Raw genomic sequence first — 19,532 nt, 5'->3', positions numbered from 1 at the left:
AGTCATTTGGGAGGAGGGACTTGTAGGACAGGCTGGGATGTCCTTAATCTTCCCCTAGAAGCTGACTGAGGCACAAGCCTACGGGCTGCTGTAGATGTCAGCTCAGTTGCATCTGGCATGGAGAGCAACTGTTTTGTTTTGATGGAACCTCATCCTTTCCTTCACAAGGTCTCTTGGTCTAATTAAATTTCAGGGAGACAGAGGCTTGGCAGGAGGTTAAAGTAAGCTACTAGACAGGAATGTAGGAGTTGGGCTCAAAACTAAATTGGGAAGTTTAACTGGGTGAGTCTCTGGTTTCAATGAAATACTTTTACAGTGTATGGTAGCAGTGTCTGTTTCTAAGCTTTGGAAACCATTTTTCCCTTTTCTTAATTGTAGTTCCCCAGTTGTTTTTACATTATGAGCTACTTGTAGAAAAATACAGGAAACATAATTACAATACAAAGCTCCCTTTCCCAAGCCTACGGAGATCGTTTGAAGCCAAACTTGGTTTTAGGGTTTTGCTAACTATAAGTTCGGAGACATGAATTGCATCTTATGCAATGCTAGTTGATTTACAACAAGTGTTATATGATTAAACAATTACCATGTTTCTTCAAGCTGGGTAACTGCTATAGAATTTGAGGGCCATGTTGCTTCATGACACCACATATCATAGCTCCCTCTGGAGAAAAAGAATGGATATCTTTGTGACTCTCATAGTAAAAAAGAGGTATTGTAAAAGTATCATATTTCCCCATGTATAAGATGCACCTTAATTTGGGGGCCCGAAATTTGAAAAAAAAATGTATTACATAAAGTTATTGAACTCAAGTTTTACTCATCATAAAATTCATACAACTCCTCATCACTGTCAAAACTCCCATCCATTAGCTTGTCCTCATCTGTGTCTGATGATGAATCACTGTCTTTAACATGAGCACAAAAACAAGTGTGAAAAAGCGGGAAATTCAGGTAGAAAAATCACAGCCCAGCCACTGTATAAGACGCACCCAGTTTTTAGACCCCAAATTTTTCGGAAAAAAGTGAAAAATGTGCATCTTATACATGGGGAATGCAGTATATAGAAGTTTATTTAGGGAAAGGAAAGACAAAAATAATTTGTTTTTCCACTTATATTTCCAGTTCCGTGTAGCCTTGTGTTAAATTGCTAATTATTAATTTTTGTATCTGACTTTTCCTGAAGAATCTCTATACAACTTGTTTTACTGTTATTAATACTCTAGACAGGAACTCAGTACTTCAGTGTATTGTGAAATGGAAAGCCTTTGGGAGTGTGATTTATTCAGCCCTGAAAAGTAGTGATGAATGGTGGAGAATGAGAGCTGTTGAATGCACTCTCTTAGAGCGCAGTTTCCAGCAAACAGCACAGCTATGCAGAGGGAGCATCCAGACACCCTTGGATGGGAAAGGCTTCCCAGTGAGGGTAAGAGCCCACAGTGCCCTGCAGGACAGGTCCTGCCCAGCTCCTTGTGGCCTCCCCACTGCCAGTCTGCGGCACACCCTGGGCCTGTGTGCCCTTTCAGGGGAGTCTGAAGAAAAACCATGCGGAAGCTCTGTTACCTGTGACTTTCACCTGGTATCACTGGTTTGGGGTTGTTCTTTAATATCGTCAGTAGAGAAAATGGTGTCTTAATGAGATACTTGTGTTTCAAGTTCAGTTATTTTCTCACTGCCTTCACATTATTCTGTTTCCAGTACTCATATCTTGTGCACTATGTGATCGATACATTTGTATATTATAGGTAAAAGCTAAATGTTTATCTTACCCCCAAAATGGTCACGTACTTTTCTTTCTTTTATCTTTTTTCTTCTTTCCTTCTCATTCTTTCTCTCCTTCCTCTCTCCTTTCCTCCCTCCTTCCCTTCTTCCTTCCTTTTTTGCAAATCATCTTGAAATCCTTATCTCAGATTTTTTTTTTTTAGAGAGCTGCAATAAGAAATTGGTGAGTGAGCGCTGAGATGCAGTATTCATTTATTCCCCGTGTTTTTCCTTTAAGCTCGTTTTCCTTCCAAGGAAGTGTTTTACATGGATGGCAACCCTGCGAAGCCCCGGGTGGGTTTTGCAGTTCATGCTCCGCGCTGGCATAGCTCTGTGAGCGGACTCGACCACAGCCGTCAGGGCCAGGCTGTTTTATGTTTTTGGGTTTTTTTTTAGTATTTTGATAAGCCCCTCTCAGATGGGATAAGAAACTCAAGTATCAAGCAAATGGCGGCCCCGGCCTCTCATACAACAATCAAAGGTTCGTTTGAAAATTAACTCGGTCGCCCGGCAGCGCGGTTCGATGACAACGAACAGAGGGAAACTGCAAGGCCAAGTGTGCTCTCGGAGCTGTGTTTTAAGACTGCGGGTTGCACCGCATTTGTGGGTAGAAATGAACACTTTCTACGGAAGGCATAGACCCGCACAGAATAGACCACACCGCATAGAGTGCCCCAGGTGTCAGAGCGAGGGCTGCTCGTGGATGGAGCTTCAGTTTCGTTTTATGTGCACATGGGTGTGCTGGTGGCGGTGTGAACCGCCGTCTTCCGAGGGTCAGAGGGGCTGGGCGCCGCGCTGGAGCCGACCCGGCCGGGTCCCGCCTGGGCCGACGCACCCAGGCCGGGTCCCCACGCCGCGCTGCGGGTGATTGGAGCGGGCGCGGAGTGTCCCCTGCATCGAGAGGAGCCGGCGGGGGCCGCAGGGTGATTGACTCCGTTTTCTCTCTACTTGCCTAAGAAATGCAGTAATTCAAAACAGTTCTCCCGGTAGCGTCCCTGTCAACTTCATGTGTCTATTTTAAAGTCACCGAGCCCCCCCGTGGTACGCGTCCTCGGTGCGGACAGACGGACGGCTGTCACGGTCCCCACCTGGCTGCGCAGCGCGTCCTTAAACGTAACCTTCACAAGAGTTGGGTCCCGGAGCCGAGACAACGTGCCCCGCGGGACCCAAAAGAAGGAAGCGGGGACCTTGACCAACAACAGCCTGCATAGGACCGTGTCTCCGCGCTCCAGCCCGCCAGCCCTGACCACGCCTGTTTCTCTCCCCCTCCGCCCCGCAGGACTTTCTGCAGGGAGACTGCACCAAAGCGAAACAGAAGCTGAACTGGAAGCCCCGGGTCGCCTTTGATGTAAGTGTCCTTTTCACGGCAGGGCCTGTGGGCCCGCTGGCCACTCCGCCACGCTAATTTGGGCCTGGCCCCACGGGAGGGGGCCGCCTGGCGAGCATTTGGGTGCTCCAGGTGCCCAGGATGGAGGGCGAGGGGGGCAGAGGGGAGGCCACCTTAGGGGCAGGAGAGAGTGACATAAAACCTGTCCGCAACGCCCACTCCTTGTCCCGGGTCCCAGGAGCTGGTGCGGGAGATGGTGGACGCCGACGTGGAGCTCATGAGGAACAACCCCAACGCCTGAGCGCCACAGCCCAGCCAGAGCCGCGCCTCCGCCTTCGTCCTGGCAAAACCAACCAGCGCAGGACGCTGGCGTGGTCCTGGGAGGGGCGAGGGGCGTGCCCTTCCGATGGCTGCCCAAGACCCTCGCAGCCACTACGCGGTGGTCAGGCCAGGAGGACCGAGGCACCTCAACTTTGCAGCATCCGGGTTGTGGCACTCCGGGTTCGGCCCACTTTACTTTTGTCGAGGCCTCTTCTGAATGGTTTTATGAAATCAACAAGATATTTTAATCATCCATTCACTTTACTTGAAATTATGTCATTAGATAATTGAGATTGTGGGGCTCTCAAATGGTTTTCCTTTTTTCTTATTAAAAATGGCCTTTCTATGAACCAGCAATAGAAGTTGATGTCCATATTTTCTGTAAGTTATAAAAGTAGCTGTAAGTGCTCCCAAATAAAACAAAACAAAAAGCCCTGGTCCCTGCCTCGGAATGAGATACCTTCCTTCAGGCCTGCTCCGTTTTGAGAGAGCCCCTGCTGGCAGACCCCTGCCAAGCCAGAGTCTGACTTGGTCAGGGCATCCTCCTAAGTCTCCACCTGGGACATTTCTTTTTCCCTCCCAGTGACAATCAGCCACTCTATCCAGCAGATTTGGAAACCCAGTTCCTACAGAAAAGAGGCATTCACACCCCCTCTGGTCTCTACTGACTATAATTAGAACCCATGGGGCTCTAATCATCTCAAAGAAGGCTTCAGAAATAGAGGGGGGTTAGAAGAAGAAACTTGAAGGTAAGTAAATATTGTTGGAACATTCCATGCCAAAGTCTCTGGGTTACCCAGAGGTCTGTGAGCCCAGGCTTTTCCTTGTGGTCTAGAATCTTACACAATACTTATTTCCAACCTCTCCTTAGTACTAGATCACTTTGTAAATCCAGTTTTGATTTAGTCAGTCAACCAATTTACATTAAGTGCCTAATATATGCCAGATACTGTGCCCTTCAACAACATCAGAATTAATTAGAAATTATAATAAAGAAGTTTTAAGTTTGGGCCTCAGATCACTGAACACAGTTTCACTGAGGGCATCATATAGGTGGCCTGGCTTTGACCACAGGTATGTGCTCTTGCGCCATGGACAGTGCATCTGCACAGCTGAAGGCAGGTAGACACACAAACATATGGAATCCGCAAGCAGCAAGCAAGAATTTGTGTACAGGTGGATACCTCTGCATGAAATACAGTATTTTGCCATAGAACAAATTAGGTCAAGACTCTTCTTCTTCCCCTCCAAGGAAAATAAAATAAAACTTTATAGCAAATGGAATTCCAGTCTTTGACCATGCTCCTGTGAGTGCGGGTGAACTGTTTCTGAATGTCTTCACCAGCAGGTTTATGGTCTGGGGGAGGACCCAAGCTCCAACGGCTGGCGGCAGGAAAGAAGGCTCTTTGTGTAGCTGCCTGAGTTGCTGCGACAGCATGCTGGCCAGGGCCAGCTTCAGCTTTGATGGAGCAGAACTAGGGTGGCCTGAGCTGCCCCCCCTTCTCAGAAGCTGCCCCAGGACGGGCCTTCTCCCAATCGGGATGCTGCTAATTGGAAACAGATGGTCCCTGGCAGACTGGGCCTCCAGGACTAGGCAGGCTGGTAGGCACACATACACACACACTTACACATACATACTCACACACTGTCACTCACAGATTTCAATACACACATCCAAACACTCACAAACACACACCTACAAACACTCCATCTTACACACTCACACATTCACTCACTTGCAAGCACAACTCACAAACCTGCTATCACACAGTGTCACACACACTCACAAATCTCACAAATAAATATTCATACACATTCCCCTTAGCCTTGACCTGATAGACAGGTACCTCCTCTCCTCTGACCCCCTGAACTCTCCACCTCATACCATACCCAGGCCTAGAAACCACTCGGGAACTCAGGGCTTACAGTAGCCCCATTCAATTCAATGTTTTGTGGCTTGTTAACCTAAAGATATAAGAAGCTTTTCAGGAGAGATTCTTGGTAGGAGTTTAATGAGACCAGGAGAGATTCTAGGTAGAAGTCTAATGGGACTTTAGTGAAGTCATAATATTAAATTATTCTTCTCAAAGTGGCCCAGGGAATCAGTTTTTGCAGGACATGGAAAGTACTTTTGGTTGCTAACATTTCTCTATTCCTGCACCCTCAATGGAGGGAGCAGAGTCATTTTGGTTTCCTAGGCCTCCCTGTGTGTGTTTCAAAGAAAAAGAAAAGGAATTTGAGTATTTCTCTACTTTCTGTGCTGTGACTTCCATTTGGACATCCTTCAAGAGAATTCTACTTTAAATCTCAACTCAGTTTCAGTAACTTACTTTCCTTTTTTTTTTCCTGCTGTCAGCTTTGGCTATTCATTTTAGATGTGATAAAATATGTTCCACCTCAATTTTTTTAAAGTTAAAAACTAAGACAGTTAAAATGTCACTATACTCAAATATAATATAACAGAGCAGCCCAGCCCCACATTTGTGTCTCAGATGAGCAACAAGGTGCATGGATACCAGGGTCTTGCTTTCCTTCAGACTGTCCTGGGCTGTGTGCTGCCCTGTAAAGAATTCAGAGGGAGCTAGGTCAGGCAGAATAAACCTGACACACCTCTATAGCTATTCAGAAACAAAGGCCCATAGCAGCCTGCAGGATCTTTAGGGGAAGTGCTAAACTGCTTGGAAGATAATGTTCCATGCAAGAGGGCTCCTTTGAAAAATCCATTTCAGGTCTGTGACCGTTTTCTAGTAAACCAGTACAGAAATTGCTTCGGGCTCTGGTTGTCTACTTTAATCGCCTCCATAGAACCCTTGGCCACCCACTGGTGGGCTCCTTGTGAATGTGACCTTCCCTGTATTATGAAGAGTTTAGCAGGAGACAGCACTGAAATTTCATTTCGAAAGAACATTAAACATGTTTACAAATAACTTTATTTATTTATTTATTTATTTAGAGAGAAGAAGATGGTGGGAGAGGAGCAGGCAGCATCAACTCATAGTTGTTGCTTCTCCTACATGTTTTCACCCAGCTTGGGTTTCAAACTAATGGCCTCAGCATTCCAGGGCTAGGCTTTACCTACTGGGCCATCACAGGTCTGGCACAAATAACTTTTTAAGCCCCAAGAAAAAAACCTCAAAGCACCTCAAGCATCTTGTTTGTATATGGGAATTCCAACCAGGTATTCTGTTTTAAGATGTATCCCAGTAAGTCCAAGTTCACATGTCATCTATTTTTCAAGACCTGCACTGCAGCCTTCAGTAGATGATGTAAGGAGTTGGGGGGGGGGGGGGGGCACCAGGTTTTACAAAAAGATCGTATATGTGTGTGCGTGTGTGCACGTTTCTTACAGTCAGATCTACATGTTCAAACATCCATAGGCACCTCTAAAAATTGTGGGTTTTAATCATTGCAGATGCCAAGAGTTTTTATAAACAGCTGTGACAATTGGGACACAAAGCCCCTCTAGGGGATGGCCCATCCTCCGTAGTAGGGGTTTTCCACGGTCCACAAAGTCCTTGGAATCCTCAGGGTGCTGCTGCCCTACCCCAAACAAGCTTGAGGCCCAGGCGACCCAGCCTCGCTCCTGCCCGGTGCACACCCAGAGCCCGTGGAGCACATTTTGAGGGCATGTGCCATCGTGATTATTACCAGAGGCTGGAACTCCGGCCACTTGGCTGTCTGGAGCTGTGAGGCCACCACTCCCTCCTTCCCCCAAGCCTGAGCTGCAGTGGACGCATCCTCACCCTCTACCCCCACCCCACTCAGCTCACTCACGATCCCCAAAGTCCTTTCAGGGCCCCTTTACGAATATGGTGACCGATCCCCACCCCACCCTTGCCCGTTTCCTCAGCCGGAGCCTCCGCTGGGAGGCCAACGACCGCAGGCTGACCCCGGGCTCCGCCGCCGCCTAGTCCCCGTCTCCAGCCCTTCCTCCAAGGTCAGGGGTCGCACACAGCTGACGCCCCAGACGCCCTGTTCTTAGCTGCCCCTTTTGATCTTGAAACTCGAGGCCGAGGTGCCCGCCTCTCGCTTCGGGCCGCTGGCACTGGGACTGCTCTGCCGGTGTGCTGCAGGCCTGACGGTGGCTGCGGAGGCCTAGGCTGGCATACATACCGCTCACTAGCTCTGAGCTCTCGGCCCAGCCTCTAGTTCTTCGGGCTTGCAAGCCTCGACAGGACCTTGGAGGCTGGGCCATAGGGTCGCTGGCTACTTTGGACCGGGGGCGGGTTGTATGTGCGCATGTGCTGCCCTCCTGTCCCTCTGCCCAGGCCTGTGGGACAGACCCGCGCGCATGAAGATGCGCTGACAGCCTCGCGCTCTCCACCCGACGTGCGCAAGGGTTCTGAAGCTGTGATGAAGTGTTGTGCAGAAAAAGCAGCCACCCCCCGCAGCAGCCCTAGTCCCGGCCTCGTTGATGCGCTGGTGCCGTAAGGGCGCACGGGGCGATGGACGTTCAGAAGCCTAAGCACGAGAGCTTGGGTGACCTGGGGGAGACAACTTAAACTAGGGCCCCAGACTCCCGCCCCTCCAACCGGAGGCCCTGGGCCAGTCCAGCCCAAGAGGAAACCGCACAGCCCCGAGGCCTGAGCTGGACTGGTGGGCGGAGGGCGAGGGAATATATGTATATTTGGAAGGGGTCAAGACCTTGGCTGGAGTCTGACTTTTTATGGTGAGGAAGCCTCCTGGGAAGGGCCTTCTGGCGAGGCTTTCCTGTTGTGCCACTTCTCCCCGGCAGTGCCAGAAGAAGAGGGAGGTGTAATCCCGGCGGCACCCTAAGGCCCAGGCTCCAGGGACTCTTTCCTGGGGACTAAGTCGGTGGGGAGGCCCGCCCTGGGAGCCAGCTGGCAAATGCAGAGCAATGTCACAGTGTTTCCCGATCGAAAACACTTACTGTAAGTCGTTGTCCTGCGGAACCGGGGTGGAAGTGGGAGTGGGTGTGCTATAAGCCCTGCAGCGACCCGGGACGGGCGACCTAGGGCGTCACCCCGTCGAGTTCTCTCTGGAAAAATTTCACACCTAACCAACCCTTGGCTGTGGGAACAACGGTGGGCCCGAATTCCCTGCGCTTTTCCTGAGACACAGGACAGAGGCTCTGGCGGCACCCTCCATCCGACCCAGGTTAGCTTACACTTCTCTTTCAATAACCCGAAAGGCCAACTGCGAGGCATGACCATTGTTGGCAGGTGTCCTCCGTGTGCAATAATAATCCTCTTTCGAGCCGCAAGGAAGCCTCAACACCTAGCACAGTCTCTGAAAGGTCCCCGAGGCGCTATAGGCCATCTGGGGGGACCAATGTGCCCCACGATAGAGCCCCACGCGACAGGCTCTGGGGACAGGTGTCCACAGCCTCCGGGGCTTTCCTTCTGCACCATGGGTGATGCTGATTTTTGTTCCACTCAGAGGACAGGGTTTTCGTTTTTTCCTCTACTGGCAAATATTTAGGAAACCAATCACTGCCTAAACATGTGGTCCCCTCCCCTGTCCAGTTTACATCTATAGCCGTTAACAAGACCCCCACCCAGCCTCCTGTACCAGTGACCTGCTTTTTTACTGTAGGAAATGAGAAGGCCTTAAGAGTTAATGGCACAAAATGTGTTGGTTTTCCTGCTTTTTCCCTGGGGTAGGTAATGGTGAAGGGTTAGATCTCTCTCTCTCTTCTCATCTATTTAAATTGTCCTCAAACCCCTAGAGCAGAACCATTCATTCCCCAACTTCAAGTTCTGAGTCCCCCAAGAGCCCTGCCATGTATGTCCCTAGGCCCTGCTGTTCTGTGTGATGGGGCATCTCTAGACCCTGTCTGGTGTCCCACTACCAAGGTCAATGGAGAGGCCCAGCACCCTGGCCGTGGCTGGCCACCCACTGCTCATTCCTTCGGCTTACAGATTGCACTCTCGTGCCACCCAAGTACCATCAAACTGTTCGACTTAGTGGGCAAATGAGCAGCCCACCAAGTCTCCAGGAGCAACCCGCAGAGAAAGCTAGAAGAGGATGGACAGTTTCGTCCAAATGACCAACAGTGCTAACTCTTGGACTTGGAGTAATCCAAAGAGGGACCAGAGAAAGATGCTCTTTGGGAGAATAGAGAGAGGTGTGTCATCTGGAAAAACAAGAGGCCTGGGGAAGCAACTCTGTGGCTTTTGGGGTCACCCTCCCAACCCCAGGTGGAGAGATTATGAGCTGGAAACAATGTCAGGACCTCTCTTGCCCATGTAGAACCTGCCTCTCCTCTTGGGCTGTGTTTCCGGTGGAAGCTCCACCCTTCTCTTGTCTGGAAGTCCCTGGCCTATATGGAAGGAAATTCCAGATCCTACTTCATCTCCAATAATACGCTCAATATGCTGCAAATTAAAAATCAGTGAGGGAAAAAATCAAGTAAACAACAAAAAAATTAATATAAAACAGGTTTCTTTGGAGCCAGGCTCTGATGGGAAAGGGGTGCGACAAAGGTCCTAAGTCACGCCTTATGCACTCTACACCATATTTTGGTTTCCAGTGAGGTGGACATGGTACGTTTTGCCCAATTTTCCACTCTTAATCACATTTAGAATGTTGTGGAGAAGCAGCTTTCATTCTCCTGAATAGGTTTTGGAGCTGGAATTCATTTAATTAAGTATTGCTCCTTTCCCAACCTGACTAGGACCTGGAACCTGCCAGTCCCATTCACTTAGGGCAGCAGGTCTTTCTGAGGACTAGGAGTAAGATCTGGTCCTGTGTGCCCAGCCATCACCCAAAGTGCTCAGCTCCAAGGCGGGGGCGGGGGAGGGGGGCTCAATTGGAGTGAGGACATTTGGCATATCTGGCATATAGGGGGGGGGGGCTTCAGGGCCTCCAGGCCTTCTGTGAGAAAGAGTGTGATGAGTGAAAGTAACAGAGACAAAAAGGGGGACAGAAATACAAAGAGACACAGAACTTAATGATTATATTGGATTCACACCCAAAAAGAGAAGATAGAAATATCAGGCCACAAAAGTTCTGGCTATGACTATAGAGCCCAAATACTAAAGGAAGGCCATTCGTTAAATAGCTCTTAGTCTTGTTATAAATTGCAACAGGAGCTTTCAGAAAAGTGGGGTTTCTGAAGCTGGCGTTTAGGGTCCCATGGCAAATCTTAGTGGATTTTTTTCATCCTTGTGGCCACTGTCTGAATAAATTAGGCTTTGTTTTGTTGGGAGTTCTGAGCTTAAGGCTTGCCTAATCTTTGCCCCCCCCCCCCATATTCCCCACAACTTGGTAGGGTAAGTACTCCAACAAAGTTTCTTGATCCATCTCTCCCTGCACCCCCCCCCCCCTTCAAAGCTCTCTGCTTGCTGAAGAATGACTGCCCCATGCAGAATGTATTCTGCCTGGCCAGCTTTATTACATGTCTGCCATTAATCTTGCCCCCTAACGTGACATTTGTTTATGACTGGGTGGGAAGGGCTAATGGCTTCATGAACTGGCTCTGAAATGAGTCTAGGAGGAATCTAAAGGCCCTGCAACACCAGGCAGGACCCAGCGGTGGGAACGTGAGAATGGTCGCTGAGGAAAAAAACAGAACCCCTCCCCAGGAAGGCCAAGATGTGCTGTGCAGGTAAAAAGCAACTGTCACTCCAACCAGCCTTGCTTCAGGTGCCACTAGTATCCAAAGCCTGGATCCGTTATGGAGGTGTCAGGGCCCTCTTGAGCAGTCTGTCCAGGCAGCCTGCACCAACAGAGGGTTCAGGACTTCTGTGGAGTTTTGCATCATTAAGAACAAAACAAATGGCCTTCCACCTTAAAAATTGACACTCGTCTTTAGGGAACTGGGTGGGAGAGAAAAGGTCTTGTCCCTTCCTCACCTATCAAAGTTCAGGGGAGCCCAGTAGGGGTATAAGGCACTCTTGTTTCCTGACCCCTGTTTCTGACCCCACAGGAAACAGCCAAGAGCTTATGAGCCACCAGCACAATCGAGCCTTATTCCTCTGAAAACATCGATTATTAATGACAAAAACTGTGTGGAATGATAAATCGGAAAATGCATGCTTGTTTGCATGCAGTTTAGTGGGAGAAAGGTTGCTAATGACACACCTTTGGAAACCGCATGCATTCCTACCAGATATGCATTACATCAAATGCAAGCTTTCAGATGGCAGGTACCATGATGGCATTGATTTGCTCATGGTATAAATTGTTAAGAAAATATATGTGCCCACTGCTACACAAAATACTATCCTAAAGCCTTCTACAGAGCCTAATTTAAAATTAGCTAAGTCCCTATCGCTGGGTCCTGCTGGGTATCAACAGGCTAATTTCAAAATGCACTGTTAGTTAAAATATCAGGGAGTTTTCTTAGAATATTTTACAGAAAATAATTATCCTTATTGCTGAAAAAGTATAGATTAAATGTGCAAACCACTAAGGAATACATAGCTCTCCCAGATTAAATAAGGTTGGCAGGAGTTTTTTTCTTAAATTGTATACCAGAATCCATATGCAAATATAGTGATAGTAAAAACTAACACATATGTAGTTTTCAACATCAGAAAAATGAGAACTTCTGACCTTCCACTCAAACCTAAGCAACTCATGTAGAAATAACTACCTTTGCTGTGTACATGTGATACAAACAGCCTCCTAAACACATATGACCTCCATACCTAATTCTCAAGCTCTGGAATCCAAGAGGGCAAAAATGATCGCTAAGAAGGCTTCCCGGGTAAGCACAGACGCAGTCAGGAGCTCCCCTCAGTCCGCGGGAGCCAGAACACCGGTCTCTTCTCCAGCCACAGGGACTCTAGACCCAGGGAGAAGGAGCGAGGGGTGCCCGAAGCCCACTCCGCGGCCTGGCATGCCGGGGAAGAACTCCCCAGGGCGCCCACTCCGGCCCAGACCGCCTGTGCTCCCCCCGGACGCCGGGGCCGAACCTTGCCCGCACGCCCGCTTCTTGGTTTGGCAGCCCACAGCTTAGGGCTGCGTGGTCGAGCTCTTAAGGGCCAGACTGGGCCGAAGCCGGGGGTTTACTGCAGCCGCGACGCTCGGGGGCTACAAACCCCGGGTCAGAAGAGGTGCAGAGGGCTACGTACGGGCACATGGACCCTAGACACTCCGAACCCGCCGACCTTTAGGCGAGCGACTCCCGCGCCAGCCACTGCCAAGTGATTTGTGGCCTCCATCAACCGACCTCCCACGCCGCGAGGACGCAGCCCTGCCAGAGAGGCCGCCTAGGGCCGCAGCGCCGAACAGGGCTGGTCGGCGCAGCCAGGCCAAGGGGCGCTGACTGGGGATCCTCCTTCAAACCTGCGGCTGCCCAGCTGCGGGCTGACGCGGGGCGCGCTGTCACCCGGGAGCAATAGAGTGCCTACGGCCTTTCCACCCCGGCCGAGCTCCTAAACCACACGTGCGTCTTTACAACAAAGGCGGCGAAGAGGAGCGTGCCGGGAAGCGCTGGGCCGAGCGCGCGAGGATCGGCGCAGAGCCCGCCGCCTTCCCGTGGCTGCCCGGCGGGGCCTTCGCCTGCCCGCTCACCCTGCCCTCGCCACCTTCCCACCGGCGCTGCCTTCCCGGCGCCCACGCTCTGGCCCGTATACCCCGCCAAGGTCTATTCGGACTCGATTTTCTCCGCAAACAACCGATTTCGGGAGCAGGCAACGAGGAGCCAGGGAAGGGGCGCGGCGGGGGCGACGTGGGGGGAGGAAGGAGCTGCAAACACAAACAAGCTGGGCCCAGCCGCGGCGGGTAATTACAGCTAATTAGCTTAAGAGCCTTGAGTCCGGGAGCGGCGTCCGGAGGCCGGCGCGGGGCCGCAAGAAACGTCCCCCGGAAAGCCCGCGCTGGGCCGCGGGTCTCCGCTCGCTCTCCCCTTCCTATACTCCGTCCCAAAATGTTGAGCCAGGCAAGTCGGAAAAGCAACCTTCTCCGGGTGGCCCGAGCTGCCCGGCCTGGAGATCGGTCACCAGTCCGAAGGGACGGGGCCATTTGGTCACCTGCTGCCGCTTTCCTTCCAGGCCTAGACAACCCAGCTCCGGCCACCAGACCCTTTGTCCTCAAAGCCCGGCTCCCCGCTCGGCTCGCAAAAGTGAACCAACGCACGAACTCAACGAGCTTTCTCAATGGAGTCTTTCCCTTCACAGCCCACCCAAAGGGGGGAACCCAAGCAAGCTTCAGGCAGCCCCGGGACCTAGCGCTGCGACAGCCGCGCGTAGGCTCCACAAGCAGCAGTGAGGCCAGTTCCAGCCGACCTGACCCGAGGAGAGACAACCGTGCCCTGCGCCACAGCAATCTTCCCTGGCTATTAGGTTACCACTCTGAGCAAAGAAGACCCGAATAAATCAGAGGCCACGTAAAGCAGTTTTTTTTTTTTCACTGAAATTAGAGTGTATTTATTTGCAGCAATCCTTTAACAATGATCAAATTTTGACAACAAGCAACAGCAATTACTGCTAAGTGTTGCCTCTAGATCAGAGCGGCAGATAGCAGGAAACTGTATTATCTTGAAAACAAACTGAAAGGCCCGAATGTCTGTAATCAAATCGCCATCTCTCCAAAGTCTGATTGACAGGGCTGATCACCCTAAGATAATGAATTTATTACATTTCCTGGGTTATTTACAAAGGGGGAGGGCCAATCCGATTGCCTTCTAGGTTTAACTGTAAATTACCAAGAAAAATTGGGACTGAAAAGAAACCACCCTAGACTAAAACGTTCTGCTCTTCTCTCCTCCCTTCTTATTCCTTTAAATCTTGTTCAAAAAAAAATTGTTCTACAAACGTATCTTCTAAAAAAGTTTCCCAAAGATTAGAATTCCCTTTCCAACCCACAGTACATTAAAAAATAATAATAATAAACCCTTCTACATAACACATAGAGGACTATAAGTATGGATGAGTTATATACATACACTTAAAATGGTTTATTTTTCCTCATATAAAGTAGTGTAAAAATAAGAAAAAATATCCAGCATTTGGTTTATAGGGATGTATAATATACGTCCCATTTTTTTTTAATGTGCTACACAAGCCAAATATTCATCTGGAGGCACATTCTATACACACTCTCTATACACAGGTATCGCTGGTAAAGAACGCTGATTCATAGGCTTGATTTCCAATAATGTTCTGTCATTACTGAGAAAATGTATTTGTGTACATGCCAACTCAGATCTGTTTAGGAAAAAATGTTTTTACTGGCCACAAAGCAAGCTGACTATATAGTACATATTGCAGAAGATGCTGCAGGGGAAAAATAACCCAAAAGAGACTTTTATGTGAACTTTAACAGGAAATAGATGGTTTCTTCATTTTTCAGAGATTTAGGAGAATAATAATAATGTCTAGTGTTTTTAAAGTCTCTGAAATCTTTCTTTCTTATAATAATTAAGGCTGTATTAAAGTATCCAGGCATATAGGTGTCATTCAAACTGAATGGTAATTTATTAATAAACAATGAATATGTTCAACAAAAAGAAGATAGAATAAGATTAATACAGTTTCCCTTTTTATAATGAAAAAGAAAAAGGCACAATGTAAGTTTCAGGCAATTTTAACGTCAGGTTTTGGAAACACTTTCTGGCGTTTGGTCCACGACATCCAACTACAAATCAAAAATAAATTACTATGTTGAAATTTACATTTTAAAACAAGTCCATGAATAAAAGAAAAGCGATTTTCATATACGGGGACTTTCCCCCTCCTTTCAACATAGGATAAAATAATATCTTATAGGTGACAGGGGAAGGGAGGAAGAGGGGAAGGTAATGGGAGAGATGAGGAAAAGGATAGCGTGCTCTCTGAAAAGCAAGAAGAAACTTACGTGTTATCTGCAGTTAACACTGTCCTTTAATAAACCATGATTTTGCTGTCTCTGTGTAAAATGGTTTACGTTTTTGTTTATTTAGATAAGGCAAAGTGAAGTCGGCTCTGAATTAATCTTTTAAGATTTTTTTGTGTGTGTGTGTGCTGGTGAGTTGAACTTTTGGAGGGATTCTGTTCGCTGGTTTAGTGAATGTTCTTCAAGGTTTTAATAATTGGATTTCTTTTTTTGGTTTCGATTTTGTATTGGTGGTTCTTTTGGCTCTGGGGTTTGATTCAGTTGGGCTTTGAGGGGAGCAGGAGTGTCAGAACTTGCTACAGTCATAGACGAAAGCTCCGGACGTGCGGTACAGCGACTGGCTGGAAGGGAAGGCCATCTGACAGCTACTATTCCCGTTCACCGGAGAGTTGTTCAAGCCGATCCTCTGCGACTCGAACATCTCCCGCACCGAGTGGAAGTTCTGCTGCTGGCTCGGGTAGCCCGCTGCCGCCGCCGCCGCCGCCGCGCTAGCCAGGTGGCCCAGGTCTCCGCTCGCCTGGTTCAGGTACCACGAAGTGAGGCGGCCTTGGTGGGCTGCAGGGTGGTGGCCGGCCTCCTGGCCGCTGCCGTGACTCAGGGAGGAGGAGCTGCTGCTGGTGACCGGGGGCAGCGAGTAGTCGGGCAGGGGGTCGTCCACGGCCGAGCCGCCCGCACCCCCAGGCGCGCCCTGCAAGTGGCCGCCGCGCTCCCCCGCCGCGTAGAGGCTCATGGCCTGCAGGTTGCAGTGATAGGTCCCGGCGCCCCCCCCGCCGCCGCCGCCGCCGCCGCCGCCGCCCCCGCCGCCCGAGCTGCCGGCGGTGGAGCTCTGGCTGCAGGGGGAGCTGTAGAGGGAGCTCTGGCCCGGCGAGTAGGCGCCGAGCGACAGCGGGGGTGCGATGCCCGCGCGGGAGGACCCGGCCGCCGAGGCCAGGAGGCTCGACCCAAGCTCCGCGGCCGCTCCCTGAGGCGACCCCCGCAGCGACGTCATGATGTTGTCCACGCTGAAGCCCTGACTGTGGTGCGGCGGCGGCGGCGGCGGCGGGGGCGGCTCCGCGCCGTCCAGGCTCAGCGGCCGCGCGGACGCCAGGCTGCCCGGAGGGCTGCTCCCGCTCGACAGGCTGCTGCTGCTGCTGTCCGGACTTTCGATTTTGGGCACCGCGGCGGCGCTGCCGCTGCCGAGGGCGGCGGCCGGCGACAGGGGCTGGGGCGGCGAGGGGCACGTACCGTTCTCGGTTTTGATGTCCTGGATGCGCACGGGCGGCGGCTGCGGGCCGGCAGCGGCGCCCTCGGTCTGCTCGGGCGGCGGCGGCGGCGGGGGCTGGCGGCCGGCCGGCGGCGGCGGATCCTTGAGGTGCAGCCGGTCCTTCTCCTCCTTGTCCTTCACCGCGTCCTTCTTCTTGAAGCGCCGCCGCCGCCGCAGAAAGCTGCCGTTCTCGAACATGTTGTACGAGTCCGGGTCCAGCGTCCAGTAGCTGCCCTTGCCGGGCTTCTTGTCGTCGCGGGGCACCTTGACGAAGCACTCGTTCAGCGAGAGGTTGTGGCGGATGCTGTTTTGCCAGCCCTGCTTATTGTCCCGGTAGAAGGGGAAGCGGTCCATGATGAACTGGTAGATGCCATTGAGGGTGATCTTTTTGTCCGGGGCGTTCTGGATGGCCATGGTGATGAGCGCGATGTAGCTGTAGGGAGGTTTCACCATGTCCTTGGGCTGCGGCTGCGGCGTGTAGGGCCCGTAGGCGCGGGCCATGCCGCCCGGGTACTGCTCGGCGTGCGCGGGGTGCGAGTACACGCTCATGGGAGCCGGCATGGCGGTGTAGCCGCCCCCGGCCGCCGCCGCCGCCGCCGCGCGGTAGTAGCTCTGCTCGCCGCCGAGGTAGGGCACCACTCCCAGGGAGTTGGGGCTGGACACGGAGTAGCGCGCCTGCATGGCCCCCGCTCGCCGCCGCCGCCCCGCGCCGCCCGCCGTCCCCCACCCTCGCTCGGGTCGGCCGCGCCGGGGCCGGCCACCCAGTCCGAGTCCCGGCCTCGCGGAGCTGGTGTCGGGCCGCCGCCTCCCGGAGCCGCCGGCAGCGTGCGGCCTCTCCCTGCGCTCGCTCGGGCTCCTGGGGCGCCTCCGGCCACTTCAGGGCCCGCGCCCGCCGCCGCCGCCGCCGCCGCCGAGGGGAGTCGCCGCTAGGAGAGAGGGCCAGACAAGGACGCAGCAGACGGCCTGGAAGGAATTCGCGGAGCCACTTTCAGGCGAGGACGGGAAAAAAAAAAAAGAGCCAGAACTAAAAAAAAAAAAAACAAGAAGGCGCTCTTCTCGCCACACTGCCTGCGCCTTCCCGGAGACTGCCCCGAGCCGCCGGCGGAGGCGGCCGAGTCACCAGAGCAGGGGCCGCGCGCCGGCCGGCCGCCTTCCCGGGCCCCGCGTCACCTTTTTTTTTTTTTTTTTTTTTTCCCAGGCTCTCGCGCGCCGGACGCTTAAGATAGCATTGGAAAACTTCTTAACTTTTGAGCATCCGTCACCCAGGCGAGGACTTTTTTACCCAGTTAACATTTTTTTCCGGGGAATGGGCCCCGCCTTACCGCAGCAGCAGCCAATGGGAGGCGAGAACCGCCTCTGAATGAGTCCGAGGCCGGGACGCGTGGGGCAGCGAGAAGACCGCGGGGCTGACCACACGCGCGCCGGCCCGCTGGGTCCCGCGCCCAAGCTCAAGCCCCTGCCTGCCCCCCGGCCTACATCGCAATCGGTTTGTAGCCCCGCGCGCACACATCCCTTCCGGCTCTGGGCACTGCCTCCCACCCCGCGCGGTCCGCAAGGACGTCCATTGTTAACGCAGTTTCCTGGGTCCTCCTGGGACCCGCGCAGACCTTTCCTCCGCCCAGCGTTCCCAGATTTCACCGACTTCTCGAGCCCCAACTCGTGGTGGCTCTCCCATTCCCTGACCGATCTGGCCGCCTCCAGCTCCGGGGTTTCCCGGCCTCTCCTTCCCCCCCCCCCCCCTGCCTTTCCTCTCTCCCTACTTCTTCCCTCCCCTCCCGGTCGCCCAGTGAACTCATGGGGATCACAGATGTCTCCAGTTTTTTCCCACCTGGAGGCTCTCCTGTCCTGAGCTGGGTTAGAGTTTTAAGCACTCAGTCATAGCCGTGGTCTGTTCCTGGTAGGGAAGGGCTGTTGACCCCACCTCGATATCCCCGTGACCCCTCCCCAATAGAAATAAGAGGGGAGGAAAAGGGGTTTCCGGCGGTACTTCGCTCAGGTAGACTGTCCGCCCCACTGTGGGACGTCCTGCTCCTCGGCCTCTTAGGACCCTTGGCGGCCCGAGGATGCTTGCAGCGCAGGATGCTGGAGCCAGGACGCTTTCCTGCGTTGCCCTTTGGGGAAAATGCGGAGTCCCTCAGTTTCGCAGTGTACCATCCTCTCAAACTCGGTCCAGCACGGCCCGGCTTAGAGGAGGGGTGGTTAGGCTGCGGGCTCAGTGATACTAGCAGGTGTAACGGCAAGCAAATAAATACTCCAAAAGCTTAACGCGTCCCAGTCTAATCTCCATCTGCACACGCGCGGGTCTGCGGGCTCGCAGAGATAACGGGTGTTTGGTGGTGGTGGTGGTGGGGGGGGGGGAGGTTGTAGGGGGAATGCTCAGAATCGCACCTGCAGGGTGGCTCAAGGATTCTGGTGGATAAGCACAAGTGGCGTATCCTTATTTCTGGATGACTGGGATGGAACGGGAAGAAGAGAAATGAGAGGGAAAGAAACGAAGGAGTAGGAAAAACATGGGCCTCCCTCTGCCTGCAGCGCGATTCTGCATTTGGGCAACTCCAGAAAAGACCCTCCTAGAGACTGAACACTAGTTCCTTTACTAGAAGCTGGGGAAACGGGTGAGTTGAGGAGACTGTGAAGAAGGTTATCATGACTCATTTAAAATTTCCACTCACCCAACTGCTGAAAATTTTTAAATGCAAGGACGTGTCGAGAGCCCCTTTTGGCATCCCGGGTGGAATCTCAGCTTCCTGTATACAAAAATTCTAATTGCCTCTTCAATTGTTAGATGTCAAGAGCGCTGACTTGAGTAGGAGGCTCAGCTCCGTGTCATTTGAACATTTAAAGATATAGATATATTGCATTTCATAATGGACGTTTCTTGGAGAGAAGAGGATCTGCTACTTCCAGAACTAGCCTGTGGGGGGAAAGGAGTGCCCGGAATTTCCGATTCCTGGGGTCTCTTCCTCTTGGCCTACTTTGCGCTTTGGGCCACTTAAAATTCCTTTTCCTAGGTGTTCGCAAGGCCGAGTCGTTGATGGGTTGGAAGAACACTTGATACATCAGCAGGAGGCTCAATACTTGATGGTTCCTACACAC

The 19,532-nt window shown here is 52.0% G+C and overlaps 2 protein-coding genes across 2 annotated transcripts in view; one reads left to right on the top strand and one right to left on the bottom strand.

Moving 5' to 3' along the window:
• Positions 1-3,784, top strand: part of GMDS (GDP-mannose 4,6-dehydratase) — a 770,392-nt gene extending 766,608 nt beyond the window's left edge. Inside the window, exons 10-11 of the mRNA XM_066376915.1 lie at positions 3,041-3,109; positions 3,327-3,784. Of these exons, the coding sequence (XP_066233012.1) occupies positions 3,041-3,109; positions 3,327-3,389 (132 nt within the window). The 3' untranslated portion in view covers positions 3,390-3,784. The remainder of the gene's footprint in view (positions 1-3,040; positions 3,110-3,326) is intronic.
• Positions 3,785-14,772: 10,988 nt separating this feature from the next.
• On the bottom strand, positions 14,773-17,241 carry FOXC1 (forkhead box C1). The gene has a single exon (XM_066376913.1). The coding sequence runs from the start codon at positions 17,115-17,117 to the stop codon at positions 15,480-15,482; it is 1,638 nt and encodes a 545-aa protein (XP_066233010.1). The 5' UTR covers positions 17,118-17,241; the 3' UTR covers positions 14,773-15,479.
• Positions 17,242-19,532: the final 2,291 nt, after the last annotated feature.

This window comes from Saccopteryx leptura, chromosome 3 (assembly GCF_036850995.1).
Source record: "Saccopteryx leptura isolate mSacLep1 chromosome 3, mSacLep1_pri_phased_curated, whole genome shotgun sequence".
Lineage (NCBI taxonomy): Eukaryota > Metazoa > Chordata > Mammalia > Chiroptera > Emballonuridae > Saccopteryx > Saccopteryx leptura.
Note: the sequence above shows the minus strand (reverse complement) of the source record. Positions and strands in the feature narration are given on the sequence as shown.

Excerpts from the sequence above, each read along its gene's own strand:
- FOXC1 (XM_066376913.1), bottom strand. The coding sequence starts at position 17,117 with ATGCAGGCGCGCTACTCCGTGTCCAGCCCCAACTCCCTGGGAGTGGTG.